Source organism: Prosopis cineraria, unplaced genomic scaffold, assembly GCF_029017545.1.
Source record: "Prosopis cineraria cultivar Desert tree isolate PC_DT_omini unplaced genomic scaffold, ASM2901754v1 PC4, whole genome shotgun sequence".
Lineage (NCBI taxonomy): Eukaryota > Viridiplantae > Streptophyta > Magnoliopsida > Fabales > Fabaceae > Prosopis > Prosopis cineraria.
In genome coordinates this window covers 29,206,992-29,226,993 of record NW_026555335.1, presented here as the reverse complement: position 1 = coordinate 29,226,993, position 20,002 = coordinate 29,206,992, and the positions used below count along the sequence as shown (strand labels likewise).

At 34.9% G+C, this 20,002-nt stretch overlaps 1 protein-coding gene and 1 long non-coding RNA gene across 2 annotated transcripts; both read right to left on the bottom strand.

Moving 5' to 3' along the window:
* Positions 1 to 5,798: 5,798 nt before the first annotated feature.
* LOC129307644 (uncharacterized) lies at positions 5,799 to 11,346 on the bottom strand. The gene is made up of 4 exons (XR_008592465.1): positions 9,847 to 11,346; positions 6,348 to 6,426; positions 6,173 to 6,236; positions 5,799 to 6,051 (listed from the first exon to the last, which is right to left on the bottom strand). It is a non-coding gene; the product is annotated as an uncharacterized LOC129307644 (long non-coding RNA).
* A 500-nt stretch (positions 11,347 to 11,846) lies between these two features.
* LOC129308937 (zinc finger BED domain-containing protein RICESLEEPER 2-like) lies at positions 11,847 to 13,516 on the bottom strand. The gene is made up of 3 exons (XM_054950296.1): positions 12,579 to 13,516; positions 11,976 to 12,051; positions 11,847 to 11,858 (listed from the first exon to the last, which is right to left on the bottom strand). The coding sequence occupies exons 1-3, from the start codon at positions 13,514 to 13,516 to the stop codon at positions 11,847 to 11,849; spliced, it is 1,026 nt and encodes a 341-aa protein (XP_054806271.1).
* Positions 13,517 to 20,002: the final 6,486 nt, after the last annotated feature.

Below are 20,002 nucleotides of genomic sequence, written 5' to 3'. Positions count from 1 at the left end.
TATAGGACAAAATTAAGTGTAAGAAGAATTGTTTTAAAGTCATACATTTGTGTAACAATGAGAAAAATTGTGAGAGGTATCGTATGGCTAAGAAGGAAACTAAAAGAGCTGTGTGTGAAGCTCGTTCTAAAGCTTTTGAAGAATTTTATAAGAGTCTTGAGACGAAGAAAGGAGAGCAAAATATTTATAAGATTGCCAAGAGTAGGAAAAGAAAATCAAGAGATCTAGAACATGTAAGGTGTATTAAGGATGAAGAAGGAAGAATTTTAGTTACAGATGATGAAATTAAAAATAGATGGGAGACTTACTTTTCTAAACTTTTTAATGATGGAGAGGGTTCATCTAATAACTTGGAGGATTTAGTAACTAGTAAAGGAGAATAAAATTTGTCATTCTATCGAATAATACGTGATAAGAAGGTAAAGGAAGCTCTTAAGAAAATGGCAAATGGTAGAGCCAACGGACCTGATTGTATATCTATCGAAGCGTGGAAATGTTTAGGTGAAGAAGGGATGAGATGGTTAACTAAGTTATTTAATGTGATTTTATGGTCCAAGAGAATGCCTGATGAGTGGAGAAAAAGTACATTAATTCCTATTTATAAAAATAAAAGAGATATTCAGAATTGTACTAACTATAGAGGAATTAAACTCATGAGCCACATAATGAAATTGTGGGAGAAAGTAATTGAGCAAAGGTTGAAATTGGAGACAAGTATTTCTGAGAATCAGTTTGATTTTATGCCAGGTAGATCAACTACAGAGGCGATTTATCTACTAAGGGGATTAATGGAAAAGTATCGTTATAAAGATAAAGATCTACACATGGTTTTTATTGATTTGAAAAAAACTTATAACCGCATACCAAGAGAAGTGCTTTGGAAAGCGTTGGAAAGAAAAGGAGTACGGATTGCTTATACTAAAGCCATGCAAGATATGTATGAAGAGGTAAAAACTAGTATAAGAACACCTAGTGGTCAAACGAAGAATTTTTCTATAAAGATTGGACAACATCAGGGATCATCTCTGAGTCCTTATTTGTTCAACTTGATCTTAAATATTTTGACGGAACATATTCAAGGGGAAATTTCAAAATATATGCTCTTCGCGGATGATATAGTTCTTATAGCAGAGACAAGAGAAGAGGTTAATTGCAAACTTGAGTTATGGAGGAGGACATTGGAGTCGAAAGGTTTTCGTCTAAGTAGAAGTAAGACGGAATATTTATATTGTAAATTTAGTAAAGGACTATTCGACAATAATTTGGAAGTGAAATTGGGAGATCAAATTATACCTCAAGTAAAAAAGTTTAGATATTTAGGAGCCATTATTCAAAATGATGGTGAAATCAGTGGAGATATTTCACATAGAATTCAAGCTGAGTGGTTTAATTGGAGAAAAGCTAAAGGAGTTATTTGCGACCGTAAGGTGCCTAATAAACTTGAAGGAAAGTTTTATTGCACTGCTATCAGACCGGTAATGTTATATAGTAGTGAATGTTGGGCTCTAACGGGACACCAAGAGTATAAAGTTGGAGTAGCAGAGATGAGAATGTTACGATAGATATGCGGACATACATGTGAAGATAAAATTCGAAATGAGCACGTACGCGAAAAAGTAAAGGTGGCACCTATTGAGGAAAAAATGATAGAAAATCGGTTGACATAGTTTGGGCATGTACAAAGAAGACCAAGGGAGGCACCAGAGAGAAGAGTGGAACATATAACTTTGAGTCCGATTAAGAGAGGTAGAGGAAGGCCTAAGAGAACACTCTTAAAAGTTGTTGAACGCGATCTCTTAATTAATAATATTTCTAAAAGCTTGATAAATGATAGAGTACAATGGCGTCTTGCAATCCATGTAGCCGACCCCACCTAGTGGAATAAAGGCTTGTTGTTGTTGTTTGTTGTTGTTGTATATAATATAAAATAAAGATAATCTCTTAACTATTAGTTTTTTTAAAAAATAATTTTTTATTTAAAAAACACTTATTGAAAAATTATAAATTTAGAATGTGAAAATTAGATCTGAATGATTTCAAGGCAACAAGCTCTTAGTGTTCATCTATATGATGAACATCAAAACTAGTTCCGACAATATGCACTTCCTTTATCAGTTTAGGAAGTTTTTATACACTCTAACTAGATATCTGACTTCTCTTTTTGGGTAATTTACAAAGGAGAGAAACGCTGTTAACCCAAGAAATTTAACCTGATTTAAGTAGGAGAAATTATGTAATGACACGAGGAGGTACTAAGATTGGGATGTTGGGCTCCATGGGAAGAGCAAAGTCCGCGCAAGTGAGTGGCAACGCTTGTCAAGATTGCTTTTGTTGGATTTCGTCAATGCTGGAGTATTGATTCCTGACCAGAACAATTAATAAAACGGTGGCCTTAAAGAGCCGTTCAAGGAGGATGAATCTGACCTTTTGGACTAAACATTAAAGTAATTAAAGTAAATTTAAAAAAAAAACCAGAACTTTTTCCTTCTCCTTTCCTCATACTGTATACGTCATGTAAGTCAAAAAATTCCAAACTTTTGCTCTGCCCTATTCTTCTCTAATCATCGACCACGATGAAGGCAGAGGTTGTTTCATGCATTGCAGAGATGACAAATTGACTTTTATATATGGGGAAAGCGAGAGGTCAAAAAGAATAAATCTCATGGCTGAAATGGACCATATACAGTATACACCAAATCGAGTTGCAGTATTCTTGTCCTTGTGGGCTGTGGCTAAGGAAGAAATCTCCAATTGCAGAAATCTGGAGTTCCAGAAATATCCATCGTTCTTAACTCTCCCATGCCCACGGTGTCGTCCTCCACTCTCGAACTCGATCAAGCTGTTGAGCAAGATGAGTCTTCTAGATTCCCATTCCCTGTACGTCCCTTTTGTTTTCTCATACCATTCACGGTTTCAAGAAGATGGGTACATGAGTTATTATAGGTTGTAGTTTAGTTTTCCCATTCCCTCTGGATTTCGTTTTTGTTTTGGGAATATATTTCCTATCTACCCAGCATTTATTTTAACTATCTATCTTCTACACAAAGCCTTTTGGGTTGCATAAGATGGTCACTTTCTGGCTGTTTGTTAAAAAATACTTCTTGGAGGAAAATAAATTGACTATATACAAAAACATATCAGAATAACACAGTACCAGGGAATGAGGGTGGCAGCCGAGGGATCGCCATCAACATGAGGTTTGATGATATTATCGGGGATTCGTTTATTGAGGTCGCAGAGAATCTCCGCCAGAGGACGAGTTATAGATGAGTTCCAGAAAGGAAACGACTTGTCCAGCGGCACCACGTAATTGGAATTCAATGCGCCTCCTTTCTTCCCATTGCTGCTATTCCTGCCGCTGTTGCTTCGTTCAAGAGCACTTACAAGAGACAGTGAACCTCGAAAGCCTGTTCTTCTCAGATTTCTCCGTTGGGACGCCGTCACAAGTGCAATTTCAGAACCCACAGTAGGAAACTTACTTTGTGTTTGATTACCGCAAGAGAGAGACGGAGACGCATAGGGACGAATTCCTATACAGTGAAGGGAATGGGGTTAGCCCTAATCAACGAAGCCATCGTCCGACGATCTCCCCAACAACCCAGATCTCAGTTGGCCTAGCTTATTAGGCAAGCGATGAAACGCGTGACCACTCAAGTATTATTTCACAGGGGAAAATAAATGTTCTAATTCTCTGACTTTTAACTCAAGTCTTTATCTATATAATTTATTAATTCAGTCTCTTAATCATTATTCGTTAAAATTTAATTATTTAATTTTTAATTTACTTATAATTTTGTCCTTACTTTTCAATTTTTTAAAAATTATCATTATTAAATAAGAGGGATTAAAAAAAATCATATCTTACTCTTAAACACTCTCTTTTGTTGATTTGAGATTTAAATTAACATGAAAAAAGAGAACTAATAAAAGTTAAAAGATTAAGTCATAGACGAGTTAAAAGTCAAGAGACTAAATCATAAATGAATCAAAAGTTCAGAAATTGAGTCGTAGTAAGTTATAATTAAAGAATTAAGTTACAAATTAATTAAAAGTTAAAAAATTAAAAATTAATTTTCTTTATTTCATATACAAGCCCCACTCAAGTAATTAATTATTCTTATACCCTTCTCAATGAATTTAAAAATAATTAATCATATTTAGTGAAATTTAAAATAATTCTTCCTATTTTAAACACACATAAATAGATTTTATGTTTTTTTTTTTACTTGAAAATACTTTGGTTAAAGTCTTAAAAAGCCACAATATGCAAACCGGTAAACCTACCCAAGAATTGGACTTGAAAATTGATTTGATGTAAATGTTTTACTTTTGCTGTTGAGGTTAATGTGGACTATAGTGCAATGGCATTTTTCAGTGAAAACAAAGAAAATGTTATTATTTTGATAAATATTTGTTAATTTAATTATTAATTAATTAAAAAAATTATAGAAAATGACTTTAAAAATTAAAAATGAACATTTATAAAAAATAAATATTGATTAAGTATTCTAAATTAGAAATAAATTTTAAAAGACTAACATTATTTCTCACTCATATAAAAAACAAAAGTATTATTTTAACCAACCGCTTTGATTAGTTAATAGGTGATATCAAGTTACCGTTGCTAGCAATAACAACAGTAAGTAATTAAAAAGTATTATATTTATTTTAATAACATTATTTTTTACAAATCTCTACACACAATTTTCCGTTCAACTTTTTGACCTAAAAAAAAATTACTAGTCAATTTTTGACCAACTTAATCCAAGAAATCAATCAACAATCCATCCACCAATCAAACAATAAGAATTGATTAAAACCTTAACATAAAAAGTGGTTAAGAAAGCGATATTATTACAAGCGACATAGAAAGTGCTTGTAGAAAGTCAAGCACTTTCTATATCAGTTGTATAACCATTGTAGTAAGTAAATTTCTACAACGGTTACAATATTGATGTAGAAAGATATTAAAAAAATTCAAAAATAACATATGTTGAAAGTAGGACTATCTATATTGGTTATAGTCATAACTGCTTTTGAAAGTAATACATTTAACATCTATGGTCATAACCGATGTTAAAAGTATATATTCGACACCAATTATGACCATGATTGATGTTAAATGTAATATGGCTCGAAGACACAAAACAGGCATGGATACACAATCTACGAGAATAACTAATAAAACGCGGTTCGAATTCACAAAATAGACGTGGACACGTAGTTTACAAAAGTGACTAACCAAACATGGCTTGCTATGAAATAGATGTGGTTACATAATACATAAGAGTAACTAACCAGACACAAGTCAAAGCCACTAAATAGATGTAAGTACAAGACCCACAAATAATAGACATGGGAATCATGCTTACAAAAATCAAACTAGCTAGTTATAAATCATAGCATGCTACAAACTAACAAAATTGCCATTAGTACTAGTGTTTTGCATATAGTCCTCTTGAAATCAATTTCAAACATGTGAAAAAATAATTGTTGTCAAGAAAAATTTTTTATTTTTAATATCAAACTCGCATGAACCTTTTAAAACCTCAATCCTTCTCAAAATCACATTTCATAATTTCCTTAAAAAATTCCATGCATGTCTTAATCAAATAAAATAATTTTAAAATATATCTAAACAATTTTTGATTCAACATAACCCTTCATATTTTACATTCAAGAAATTCTTCCACCTTTCCCGTGCATCAATTTTAATGTTTAATCATCCATTAAGCCATAAAATTAAACAACATCATATATTATATATCCAACCATAACTGATGATGTACGGATTATTATTATTTTTATATTACATTGATTTCTACATATTTCTTCTTCCTATAACATGAAAAATGCAACTCATTTATAGTACAAAATAATTCCAACTAGCCAGAACAGTTCAATCACATAATAACAATCTTAATTCTATAAAAATTAAATAAAGCTATGAAAAGACTAGACAGCTTCCTAAAACTACCTAAACCTCACAATCCAAAAAATATTGTGCTCAATATGCGCAGATGTCATCAATTTCTTTCTTAAAAAATGGATCTGCAATGTCAAATATATGAAATGTAAAGTTGTCATTAAAACATTAACTAACTCAAATAATAATAAAATAATTAAGCATTTCAAAAGCATATTTACCTCTTTTATAAAAAAGTATATTTACCTCATCAGTAAATTCTGACATGCCCAATGTGATGATGATGAGCATGTTCCTTATCACATAAAAGCTCCACAAACTAGTTTTCATTAGTTATCTACATCTTTGTATAAGAACACATAAGCTATTGGTAATAAATCCTAATAATTGAATAAATTCATAAATATTTAGGTTAACTCACCTTTGATTCGATCCATGTAGGATCCTTAAGCTCATGTGGGTGCTTTCTTAGGACCATTATTTAGTATGTTTTCATTACCCTATGATTAAAATCACAAAGTTAGTAACTAATACATCCACATAAAAATTAAATTAAATAGTTTTGCAAAAGTACGCATATAAGTCTATCATCTTCTTCAATTCCTTCCTAGGTTTGTAATAAAGTGAGCATAAAGAAGGGGATGGAGTTAGTCATCATTGAAAAAAACCAACAACTGCCAGTGGTCCCTCTAAAAATAGGGTATGAGTTAAAGCAAATCCAAGTTGAAAAAAATTATTAATTACAAATTGATCCTCACGAGTACATGTATGGTGTAATAGCCCTCACCCCACCCCACCGAGGGTCTTTTGGACTGGAGCTTTAACCACTCATGCAGCGGGCCCAGCTTTTTCCAAGATGGTACATGAGTTATTCCTCACCCTACTAAAGAGGTCTTTTGAAACCTTACCAGGGATCGAGCCCCTAACCTTTCCTACCTTAGTGAAGTTGTGGCCAACCCTGGTACCATTGAGTCTCTTTGGTGGGGTGAGCAATAACCCATATACTACCATGGAAAAAGTTATTGTGGGCTCGTGAGGGGACACGTGCCAGCACCATATTCACCAATGTGAGGGGCTGGGGGCCGTGCTATTACATATGGAGCCATGAAGTAATTCTTCTTGACTTCACAAATTATTTCTTAGAAATACTAGGCTCTTATTGCCATAATATTCCCTTTTTTCATGATGTGATGTGGGCAAAGGAATCCAAACATAGCACTTTCGCCTGATGAGATGAGCAAATCATGGAGGTACTTACAATAACACAATCTTGTTAGTTAACTAAATTGGATGAGTTAATTATATTCTTGAAAGACATAATTACATCATAAATAACTGAATGTGTGCTGTGGTAAGCTAGTTCTTCGAAATAAGCTAAAGCAAATCTTCCTTTTCAAAGTTCATAGGCATGTTCTCCTTACCCATAACCTCTAGAGCCATTATTAAACATTTCTTATTGAATGATGCAATATAGACCAATAAGAGTATTCAATAGAAAAAACTTAGCTGTGGTTGCAATAAGGGCTATGGAAGTTTAGGCAGGATAAGTTGAAAAGGGATAGTTAATAAAAAAAATGTTAGGAAAATGTTAGGAAGAAATAGTTAATAAAATTCAAGGAATAGAATATCTTAGCTTACACCATAGTCATGAGTCTCTTGGGCCACAGATAAGACCGTCTATAGCTTCATACACAATCTTGACCTCAACAATAGGAAATGGGACAAGCATATCTGGTACTTTTGATTTTTCAACCGCTACTCTCACTTGATCATTTTGGATTTGCTTGTGGTGGATGGTTGGCCCCAGTTGTGAACTCTACCAAGAGTGACCAAACTTCTATTAGGGTCCTCTAGATATATCTCATATGGATCATTGATATGTTGAGTTGAAGGACTCTATGATACACGTATAAGACTATTACTCCCTTTCGTGCTTTGAAATTGAGGAGATTATGTATGAGCTGGTTTGGTAGTTGTCTCCTGTCTAGGCTCATCATGATCATTATCTTCCTTCATTTTTAAAATTTGAGCTTTCAAGAAGGCTTTAAATGAAGCTTCAATCTCATCTCTAGTCTATTTCCTCATAGTGGATACCACCATTTCAAGCTCCTCTCTAGTCACCTCTAATGAACTGGAGTGTGAAGGTGCTTCTAAGTAATCTCTAGTACCTACACAATATTTGTAACAGTACCCCCTAGCTTTTTAAATGCTAGGCCTTAAGTACTGGGTCGGCAATCCATCATTGCACCACGATTGACTTTCTTCATAGTAGTTTACGAGTTATTCCCCTTAGGGGAGCCTTTCCAGGTTCGATCCTCCAACCTCCTTCTACATAGTGAAGTTGAGGCTGAACCTGGTACCATTGAGTATTGACTTTCCTATTGAGGCTAACTTTCCTATTGATTTAGGCAATTGCATGATGAAATGTGCCATCAAGCCTAATAATAGGTCTACACCTTACCTTCCAACCAACCTTATAAACAAAAACATAAATACTAATTAGATTTGATAAATAACTACTTCAAAACATAAACAACCATTGAAAATAACATCTTATCTTAGATGCATTCAAGCACATGTAGAATCTGTTGAACACCCTTTTGCCATTCTTTAGAGCTTCTTTACTCACTTCTACTCAGATTAGAACCTGAGTTTGAAGATCTCACCTTATTACAATACGCTTCTACATCATTGAACTTATCCTTGTAACTTTCTTCCATTTCTTGAATGATTATCCTCTTAACAAGCTTGCACTTATTTAAGCTCACATGAAGTTTCAAGTCATCCTCTACATCCTTCTTCATGTCTGATATCTTGTATTGTAGTCTCTCTTGCACCTTATTCTTGAAAGAGGAAGCTAACCACTTGGTTGAAGCCCTTAGGTTCTTATAAACCCTATTGCACATATGCTTAAAACATAGTGTCTTCACCTTCATTCTTGGGTCTTCTCCATCTTTTACCACATATAAGACAAATGGGTAACCCTCTTGACATATGGCCTTTACTTTAAAAGGCTCACTTTTTTTAAGATTCAAATGCACCCCTTCTCTAATTGCATATCTATTTATAGCCTCAATAATCTCGTCCTTATCTTTAAAGGTTTTCCCTACCATGAAAAAGTGCTTAGACTGTGATCCATAATCATCTACAGGTCTCCTTTCTTCCTCCAATGGCCTATTATCATCATTTAAGCCCATCTCAAGGCCCAACTCCTCATCTTCATACCCACTATTTGAATTTGTATCCTCATTTGACCCCTCACTCTCTTCTCCACCAATAAAATCCTTATCCCCACTATCTTCTTCAGAGGACACTCTATCATTTGCACCATTATCATGCATTGTAGTACCCTCACAACCCATAAATTTCTCATCCCTATCAATACTATTAAATAAATCTTTAACCTTAACCCTCCCTTCAACATTGTCAACAACATTCATCTCCTTCCCCTCAAAAGCATAGTCATCATGATAATTAAAAATTCCTCCTTTATCCCAATTAATAGAGACATCTTCAACTTCCACGGCTTCCACATCTTTATTCTCATCCAACACTTGAACTTCACCCACCTTTTCTTTAACTTGAGAACACTCACCAACTTCCATAACCTTCTCATTATCACAACCCCTTACCTCCTTTCTGATTCTCCTTACTCCTTCTACCATTATAAGCTAAGATGCTTTCAGCTATTGATCTATACCCACCTTAAAGTTGTTCTTTCAGCTCATATCACTCTTTTTGTCTCCTACTAATTGTGTCAAAATATCTGTTTATTGCATTCTAATTAGTACCCCCATTATTCCCATTAGAGGCCATCTCATATTGTTTAGTACTAAGAGGAAAAAACACAGAGACGAGGTTAAATGAACTTACACTATGCAAATGAAAGGCAAAATCATTGAGATGGTTAGATTACTTACATGTAAAAGCCGATGATTTATTATGACTACTATTTGATGAAGCCTTAAAGATTCGATTGTTGACATACGTAGCTTTTCAAACCTCAACTCGAACCCTTAGAGCAAGAAACTAGATTCAAACCCTCTTCAACACTTGACTAGTGCACCTTAGAGTTATATGGCTTGAATTAAACCCTCTTCCAACCTTGACTCAAACCTTAGCTCGCACCAGATGGCTTGACTTGAACCCTCAAACCTTCTCGTGTTCTCTCTTCTTCGAACTCTAGCTCAGACCAAATGGCTTGAATACAACTCCCTTACTTGGACCCTACAGATTCTATATGTTTTACATATACCACACACTAATCCACATAGAGTGATGAATTAGCAAGGAAAAATCAAAATTAAAAAGCCACATATAAATTCCTTGGTCAAACTTTGAATTTAACAATCAACATTCATTAGATTTAACGTCAAGGCAACATTGTACCATTTTTTGAAACTTTCGAGGTGACATTACTCATAAAAAAAGTTTAAGATGCTAGGCGCCCCTAGAATAAAAATTCCAAGGCATTTTTGCCCTTTTGCCCTTTTTTTACTGCAAGACCACAGTAAAAACAGTGTAAAAAAACTAAGTTCAGGTCATGTTAGAAGCCATAATGTTTTTACAATTCATGAGATGATTGTTAAATAAAGTAATATAAAAATGCTCACTTAAAACCTTATGGGCTAGAAAATCTATGCAATGATTAACTTCTCTGTAGACATGATCAAAAATAATCTTTTAATTTTTATGATAAGATTTTTGATATTTTTAATGATTGCTGAGAGAGAATGATTATGGTCAAAGTTACAATCAATGAAGGATAGAGCCTCTATGAAATCAAAACAAATATTAATTTTTAAAATTTTAACATTTTAATAAATATTCAACCTTTTTAAAATTTCTGTAAACTTAGCTGTTCTCCTAAATTGATAATTAAAATTTTTAAAAAATTTTTTAATTCAATTATCTTTATTGTCTTTGATAGAACTTCACAATTTGCACCATCTATCCTCATTTTCTAACCTTCAGGTTTCCGCAAAACCCTCTACCCCCATTAGTAACTCCTGCGAGGTCTCTCCTCTCCTCTTCTCCCTCCAGCGCCACCTTCTCTGTGCGAGTTGCGATCTTTGCCATCCGCCGATTGTGTAGCTGTCTGAGCCGTCGTCCGTGTTGTCATCTAGATCTGGAGCCCGTCTTTGTCACTGAGTCGCTCTCATCAAAGTCGAACAACCCATATCTAGAGCTTTCCGCCATCGCCGAGTCCGTGCTATCACTGTTGGAAGTCTGCGAGTCACATCCCCTCCGCCGTCGTCTGATCGTGACGTCCATCTTGCACTGTCTTCTTTCTATTTCCCCTTAAGTTTGCATACCCGAACGTTGTTGCCGATTAGTTCCCCTTGATTTATAGTTTGTCAAGCCGTGAGTACAAAAACCTTGTGCTCTTCTTTTTCCTCCACTATCAACACTCGCAGCTCACTTTTCTTCTGGTGTATCCATTTAATTTATTTCTTTATTTTTTAATAAAAAAAATCAATATATCAAGATTTTGAGAATCGGCATGATATTTTACATATCTTTAATAAAATAATGGCACAAGGATGGTGCCAAACAGTTGAGAGGGTAGGTAGACATGTGTTTACCTTTTTCCATTTGATATATTGGAGCAAAATAAAGGGAAGTTTGAGGACACTTTTATATTAATTTTGTAATTGGGTACTTACACTTAGGGGTGCACATGGGCAGGGTAGGACTGGGCAGGAGCCTGCCTGATGTCCAGCCCAAAGAATGAATGGGTTGTAAAATGCAGCTCGAAACCCAACTCTGCCCATAAAATGCCCTATTAGTTTGGGCTGGGCAGGGTTGGTTGGGCAGCTTTGCCCAGCCCATTAAATAATTGCCCTGCTCATTAAATTACAATTCTTTTATCATTTTAAAATAAAACTTTCACAAATCAATAATAGTCTTATGTATCAACTCAAAATAGCATCTATAAAGTCAAAAACCATAAATTCACAATAACGGTAACAGTCACAATATCAAATTATCTATAATTGAATCCAAAATAACAGCTATGATTATTGAAAACAACAAAATTCACAAAAACTTGGAGCATCATATGAGAAACAACAATTTGAAAGAGTAGACTCCAATTCACAAAAGACTTCTTCCCAACTCTCAACCTGCATGAAGGAAGAGGAAAAATATGTCATAACTAAACATATTAAAATCCTTATTCAAGGCAAATGCATGGTGAATCTTGAATGGAGTAAAAGGAAACTCACATGCAAGCCAACATTTGCTCTGAAATGCATCAGATTTGGCCTCCTCTAAATAAAAGCAGTCAAAAGAAATGAAATTTACAGTAGCCGAAGCATAACTTTGGTAAATAGCAAAGCATAAGGGACCTATCACTAGTGTCCACTTCATCCAACTTAACCAAATTTACAAACTTATTTAATTTTTCAAAGAGTTAATAAAGGGTCAAGATATACCTGTAAAGAAACACTTCAATCAACACTAGCAGCCGCATTCTCCCCTCCAAGTGTTGCATCTAAAGACCAAAAAAAAATTATATTAATATAAAAACTAAAATAAAGGGTGTATGTGTGCATGTGTAAACTTTAGAAAAAAAAATATGTTACTTGTAAGCTGAATAATATTTTTTGTCTCATTAAAGTTATCAAACTCATGGAGCTTATCAACTAACTCAGAGAGAGATTGCCCACTTTGCAGCCAATTTTGCCCACAAATCAATGCTTCTGTCATTTTAGGAGATAAAGAGCTCCTATATTGATCAACTACACGTCTACCAGTACTAAATGCAGACTCAGAAGCCACTGTAGAAATTGGCATAGCCAATACATCTCGTGCCATGTGGGAGAGAATTTTATATTTTTCAGAATTGGCTTTCCACCATGATAGTATGTCAAACTCAGAATCAGATGATGTGATTTCAGCTCTAGAATCAGTTGCAAGATATCTATCTAGCTCACTTTGTGGATCTATTGAAGTTCTTTGCTTCAAAGACTCTAACCACATTGCCCCTGGATCCTCAATGTCGTCATCATCATCATCATCATCAAGAGAGGGCAATGATCTTGTAGATGCATTATTTGTATGGGTAGGCCCTAATTCAGTAGGAACTCCAACAGAATACTCGTCAAACAGTCGATACAAACAAGTTTTGACCTTCTCCATCATCAATGCACATTCCTCAGGGTTACTGAAAAGGAGTTCAAACATGTGATTTACATAAACTAATTTGTATCGAGGATCCAAGATCACAGCCACAATCAACAATGGATTCATATTATCTGCATGACCCCAATACTTATCAAACTTTAGATGCATCTTAAAGCTCATATCTCCCAAAAAAGTATTACCATTGTTTCCAATATGCTTCTGCAACATTTGCTGAACACGAGCAATTTGGTGGAAACAATCATTTGATGTTACAATAAGGGAGCTTGAAAATTTCAAAGTTATGTCATAAAAGACCTTCAAGAATTTGATGAAGACTTTAGCATTTTTCCAATCATCAATAATAGGGCTAGAGAAAACACTTCCCTCTTGCCTAGAGCTAAAGAATGCAATATAGTCATCATCTTCATCACGCATCCTCTCAAACACCTTTTGAAACTTCATTGTAGTTTCCAACATCAAATATGTTAAATTCCATCGAGTGCTAACATCAAGGCAGACAAGGCTCTTGGTTTCTATTTTTTCAGATTCAACCCAATTTTTAAATTTTAGAAATCGTGAAGGAGAAGACCGAACATATCTCACAGCACTTCGAATGGCTTCAAAACTATCTTTCATGTGTTTGATGCCTTTATTGACCACCAAATTAAGAACATGTGCACAACATCTTAATTGTAGATAGTCTCCTCCACAAATCAAGCCCTTCCAACTTCTCAACCTCCTTTTAAGATATCCCAAAGCCGTGTCATTAGATGAAGCATTATCTATAGTTATGCTAAACACCTTATCAATACCCTAATCCAACAAGCATTGCTTAATGGTCTTCCCTATAGTCTCACCTTTATGATTTTCAATCATAACAAAACTTAGGATCCTCTTATGAAGCTTCTATTCATTATCAATAAAATGTGCCGTCAAACATAAATAATTGAAATTTTGGTTTGACGTCTAACAATCTGTCATGAGACAAACACGCTCAGAACATTGCTTTAAGATCTTCTTTAGCACTTTTACTTCACCAAGATATAGCTGCCACACATCTCTTGCAATTGTTGTTCTTGAAGGGATTGGAAAGCGAGGTTCAAACTCATTCAACAACTTCTTAAATGCAGGCTTCTCAACAATTCTGAATGACTGCTCATCATAAATGATAAATTCAGCAAGAGCTCTTCTACACCTCTTCTCATCATATAAGTGAGTGACTAAAGATTTTCCTTGCCCACTTGTCCTACCTGATAACAGATTTATCATTCCTTATTTCTTATCTTTGGTGGCCTTGTGAGGGTTCTTTGGACACTTTGGGATGTGCCTCAACAAAGAATGTGACCCATGGCGTGATGGATCAGAAGCATAAGTCGTGTGGCAAAACTTACATGCTGCTCTATGCTCCCCATTAGTTTCTTCTATAGGCAACCTAATAAAGTAATCCCACACCTCCGATGTATGTTTAGGTTCCTTTTCTTTCCTTATTCGACCCCTTCTCTCAGCATCTGTTACTTGTGTGACATGTTCTGTGGGAGTTTGGGTGGGAGGAGCACGAGGGGGAAGAGAAGGAGGTGCAGGTGGAGGGACAGATTGAGGGGGAGGGGGAGGCAGAGGGGGAGGGGCTACTGTTTGTGTAGGAGGAGTATGGGTTGGGGTTTGTGTAGGTCCAGTAGGGGTTGGTGAATGGGAAGGTCCAGTAGGGGTTGGTGTTTGAGATGTTTCAAAAGGTGATGCAACTGAAGCTTGATCCTCGATGCTAGCATAACAAAATTACAGAACCACAAATTTTATAAAATACAAAATCAAGCTTGTTATTCAATGATATAAAAATCACAAAGAAATACACATAATAGAGATGTAGAACAGTCATGTAAAAGCAATGATTATAGATTAGGAAACAATAAATTTGCCATTTTCAACAACTTTCTTCTTATACAGTAATTGGGATAAAATTCATTTATCAAATCAATAGCAAATCAGATAAAGTGTGTGTAATGTATTATATATGTAACATTAATACATTATAATATAATCTATAACAATAAAGCCAGAACTCAACTCATAATTGCCCTCACAATCTCATATCATTATTTTCATCAACAAAGCTTTTTTTTTTTTCAGACAGAAACAAATCAAATCAAAGACTAATATGGAAAAATCATGCAGGCTTGGAAGATACCAGACTCGACTTTATACAGAGACGTTGAGCATTATCCAAGTTCCACCTTAATCCCAAGTGTTCTCATTATTCAACTGGGTTCTCCTATCTACTTTGCAAACTCTTCCTACATCAAACACAGGCATGTAATATTTCTTCTCTCTCTCTCTCTCTATATATATATATCATGACGATCCAAGTAATTGACCCTTTTTTATGAATTTAAAAACTATGAAATAGGATCATGAGGTATATTCAATATGAGGTGAGTTCTAGTACTGGGGAAACTATAGAGCATATCATCCTCGATTTATCAGGTTCGTATGTCATTATGTTTCCAGTGAAGTACTTTTCTAGGTACATATGTATTTTGTAATTGCTATTGAAGGATTATTGCACTAAAAAAATGAAGAAGAGTAAATTGAAAACCTGGGCACTGGGCAGACGCGAACTGAATAAGATTTAAGAGTGGAGACTGGAGACAGAGATGAGTGAACAGCAAAACAGGTGAACAGGACAGATAAAGTCGAAGAACATGCAATCTATCAACACGCACAGCTGGAGTTGACGAACACTGAACGGACGATATCGTGCCAGACTGCCGGTGGAGACTGATGGCGAATGGTCGAAGAGAGTGACTATGAGAAATACTCAAACAGGGAGAGGGGAAAGAGGAGAATGACGGCAACCATAAAGATTGTGTGAGGGCCGAGGGGAGAACGACAGCAAGCAAAGGTGTGGCAGTGTGAGGGGAGAACGACACGACGAGAGACGAGATTAGAGAATGAAGGTTGAAGATTGAGCTGTGTGGCAGTATTGGTCTGTGCTTCTGCCTTGTGGGACGCTGAGTCGCTGATCCAATGATACTATTACTGATTGCTGAGCCTGAGACGCCGCCGGGACTCTGGAGTTCGGACTCTGGAGTGGAGAGTAGAGAGACGGCTAGGGTTAGAGATTAGAGAATAAGAGTTGGGAGGGACGCTATCGCTGACTGCCTGACTCTGAGTCTGCACTGCAATGCTGATTGAAATGCTGGAGTTGGGCTGTGGACGCTGGGCGGATGGACTCAAGCAGATAGCAGATCCATAATTTGGATTCAAAAAAAAAATATATGAGCACATTTCGAGCTGGGCTAAACGGGCAGTGCAGCATACCTTGCCCATTGCCCAGCCCTGCCCGAATATCAGCCCAGCCCAAAAATGCCCAAATCATGTTGGGCTATTTTTTTTGGGCCGGGCTGGGCAAAATTTTATCGGGTTTGGGTGGGCGTGTCGGGCAACCGGGCTCCATGAACACCCCTACTTGCACTTAGTTGAGTACGTTCTCTGCTTCAGATTTTGAGGAAATAAGCTGTTGTGAGTAGGCATTTGGCCTTTTGGTGAAGAATTGGACCCATAATTGTTTACCTATAGAGTTTTTACTTGATATACTTGCACCTGTTTGAATCTTTCATACTAGATGGGGTCATCATCACACCAATAATTTTATTCTGGTTAATTTATTTACTTATATATTTTGTTCTCGAATGAATTAGTAAAGTTTATACCTATCTTTCTCTGTAAATAACTCTTGTTCATATGGCTTTAAAAATTTAATTATTTTTTAAGCAAGAAATATTGTAAGTTTCTTGCCATGCACATTTTCTTTACATCAGAAAGAGAAATATAATTCAAAGAGGGAGAAGGAACATCGGTCAATGCACAAAAAGTGAAGTTTTATTCTGTATAACTCCAATTTCATGCTTAATTAAAGTTCCTCTGTATTGTTTTCATCTCTGCCAGCTAATCTTGGAGAAGATTTCCCTACATTTGACAACTTATTTGAATTTTGTCAGATCTATGTGGATGTAACCATAGGCAATTTTTTTGTGTTGGGATTCTCTTATACCTTGGCCATGCCCGATTGTCAATTTGTCATGTATATTGATTAATATATGATCATAACTTGTATATATAAACCATTGCATGTTCAAAATAGTGTTCTTCTTATTATTTTTATTTGTTGATTTGTAGAGCAACATGAACCCACAGTATTTCACTAGAAAGTGAAGAGCACATGGAGCATGGAACAGTGCCTAGTTATTATGAACTTGAGGTTAAACCATACTTCTTATGGACTTTTCAATTAGTTTAAATCGTAAAGTTCGTTATGGCAGGGTGATGACCGTTAGTTTTAACAAGTATGCAGACATGTTCTTTTCTTTTCTTTTATTAGACTTTTGGTGGTCTTGTTTTAAATGTCAATACTGGTTAGATCTTATTATTGATTTCTATTTGCGTTTTATTCATTCTTTGAATCATACTTGCTACTCTATAGATTGAAATGATATAAGCTGATTTTTCTGCATTGAAGGAAATAGGAGAAAAAGAGGGCAAGTCTTATGCCATTAATGTCCCCCTTAAAGATGGAATAGATGATCCTAGCTTCAATCGGCTTTTTAAGTCCGTAAGTTTTATGCCTTTGATGGTGCTTATCTCCTAATATATCCCTTGTGTATTGTTTTAAAATGTGTGTGTGTGTGTGTAAATATCATGTTCTCTTTCCTTCGTAATCGTTGGCCAACCTTTTTTTAGTGATGGTTCAGCTTTATTTGAAGATTATCTTTTGGTTTTTCTTTTATAGGTCATGCTGAAAGTGTTAGATTTGTAAAGAAATTCATTTTGCCCTTGTGGGTAGGTTTATATAACCTTATCTTTGCCATCTATTCACTTGTGAAATACATCAAATTTACATAAATATTCTATTGCAGGTCACCAAAGGTGGGGGATACACAAGAGAATGCAGCTCAATGTTGGACTATTGAAACTTGAGTCTTCTAGATATAGAACTTCCAAATAGTACATTAAATCAACTTTAGGTAGCATTGGCTTTTAAAATATGGTTTCTGGGGAATGACTTGATTATCAAAAAGTTTCCTTTAATTTGTTCCTCGATCCTAGTCAATTTTCCCCTTTAAAATATGGCTCAAATGGACATTAGTACCAGTAAAGTGGAAAACCGATGAAGCTGTTTCCAATAGTTCTCACATAGAATGGTATGTTTGAAATATGTTTAGATTTTACTTGGCTTGCTTATCAGTGAACATAGTTGACCTTGTTAACATCTAGATGTAACAGTGTTTGAGATTTTAATCTGAGCATTAGCCATGGCTTGACGGTATAATGGTGTCTAAGATTTTCCGGGATCAAATCTGAAATTTGTGGACTAACTTTAATAAGTAAAGTAGAAGGCTATTAGCTATTCTGCATAATTTGAACTCTTCTTGAAGGAAGAGACTTTTCTTGATTACCATTCATTTAATTAAGAGTACTAGATCGTAGCCAATTTTAGGTTATTAAAAGTTAAATTGTTCATGACTTTGATTTTAATGAAATTAATTGCAGTAACATGGGCTGTCATTGTTATAGAAAGAGAGAAGATTTTCATCACGTTATTACTAGGATAAAAAAATGGCATGGTTTCGCTGTTCGCCTTCAGTATTATCTAGTAGCTTCATTATTATTATTATTATTTTAGCGGTAGCTTCATTTATTATTTTTAATTTCTAATTTTTTACTTTTTGCTTATAGAAAAGGGCCAAGCTAGAGCTGATGTAGGGTTGTTTTGCAAGCAGCTCTTGATGCTGCAAGATTTAAGCATGTTTCTATGTCTTGTACAACACAGTAAACTTTATAACATGATATTCAGTAAGTAGATTTGTTAGAATTTTTTGGTTTGTCTCAAATTTGGGTTCTTCTTAGTTCCAATGATTTATTATGTTGTGTTACCTCCCCTTCATATGTGCTTTAAAAGATGTATTATATGTAATTGGCTATTTGTGAGAGGTAATAACTCTTAGTGTTAGAAAAAAATTAAAAGTTTAATTTATTAGAGTAGATAAGTTTGAGAAATGATGTAAGTTTGTTGAATTGGTTCTTTGGTTGAATACATGTATGACAAGCTTTGTAATATTGTTAAATTACTGCTGGATTGATTTTTGATGTTGTTGGATTGGTTTTTGTTTTTTTAACAATGAGTTCTAGGAGGAAATGTAAATAAATTCAAATTTTTTTAAAAAATAAATAGCCTACGAGATCGCTTTTGTAATGAAGGGCTTCCATAGGATCTTTATAGGAAGAATTTAGTTGTCCTTCTTATTTAGGATGAAAAAAGCACTCTCGTGACTTAAAAATAAGCACTCTGAAATGTAATTTTTGAAGCAGTGAATAAAATAGCAAATGTAAAGTCTTCAGATCTGAACTATAATGTCATGTCTCAATCCGAGTTTTATTATTTCACATCACACAATTAACAAATCAAAATTAGAGTAATAGTTTTTTTATTTATTTTCAAATCGTGAGATCCTAACTTCTTAAGATATATATTCAAATAAGAGAGCTAATGGAAGTGTAAATATAATCAAATGATTCAAAAAGCCATAACTTTTTAACTTTGAAAAAGAGTCATGTGTTGCGGCGTGCAACACATGTACCATGGCATGTGGCACAGAATCACATGCTCTGTTTTTGATTGTGCCATGTGTTGTGATGTGCCTATTCAAAATTCTATTGTCATTTTGACAGCAAAATTAATGAACTTCCAGCATGTGCCATTTTCACATTCGATGTCTAATTGAAGTAATTCAAGCGCCCACACAAAGCTTACCACATATACCAGCTAATGGAATAAGTTTGGATTTGATTTGATGGTATGATTTAAAATTGAACAGTTGAGGTGCAAAAAGTCACTTTTTCTTTCAAAAACTAACACCCTAAGTGCTTAATTCACATTTCTTGTCCCATAAAACT

Coding starts and splice junctions, on each gene's coding strand:
- LOC129308937 (XM_054950296.1), bottom strand. CDS start 13,516: ATGAAGTTTCAAAAGGTGTTTGAGAGGATGCGTGATGAAGATGATGAC. Junction 12,052..12,578: donor AGTGGGCAATCTCTCTCTGA/GTTAGTTGATAA, acceptor TCCTTCATGCAG/GTTGAGAGTTGGGAAGAAGT.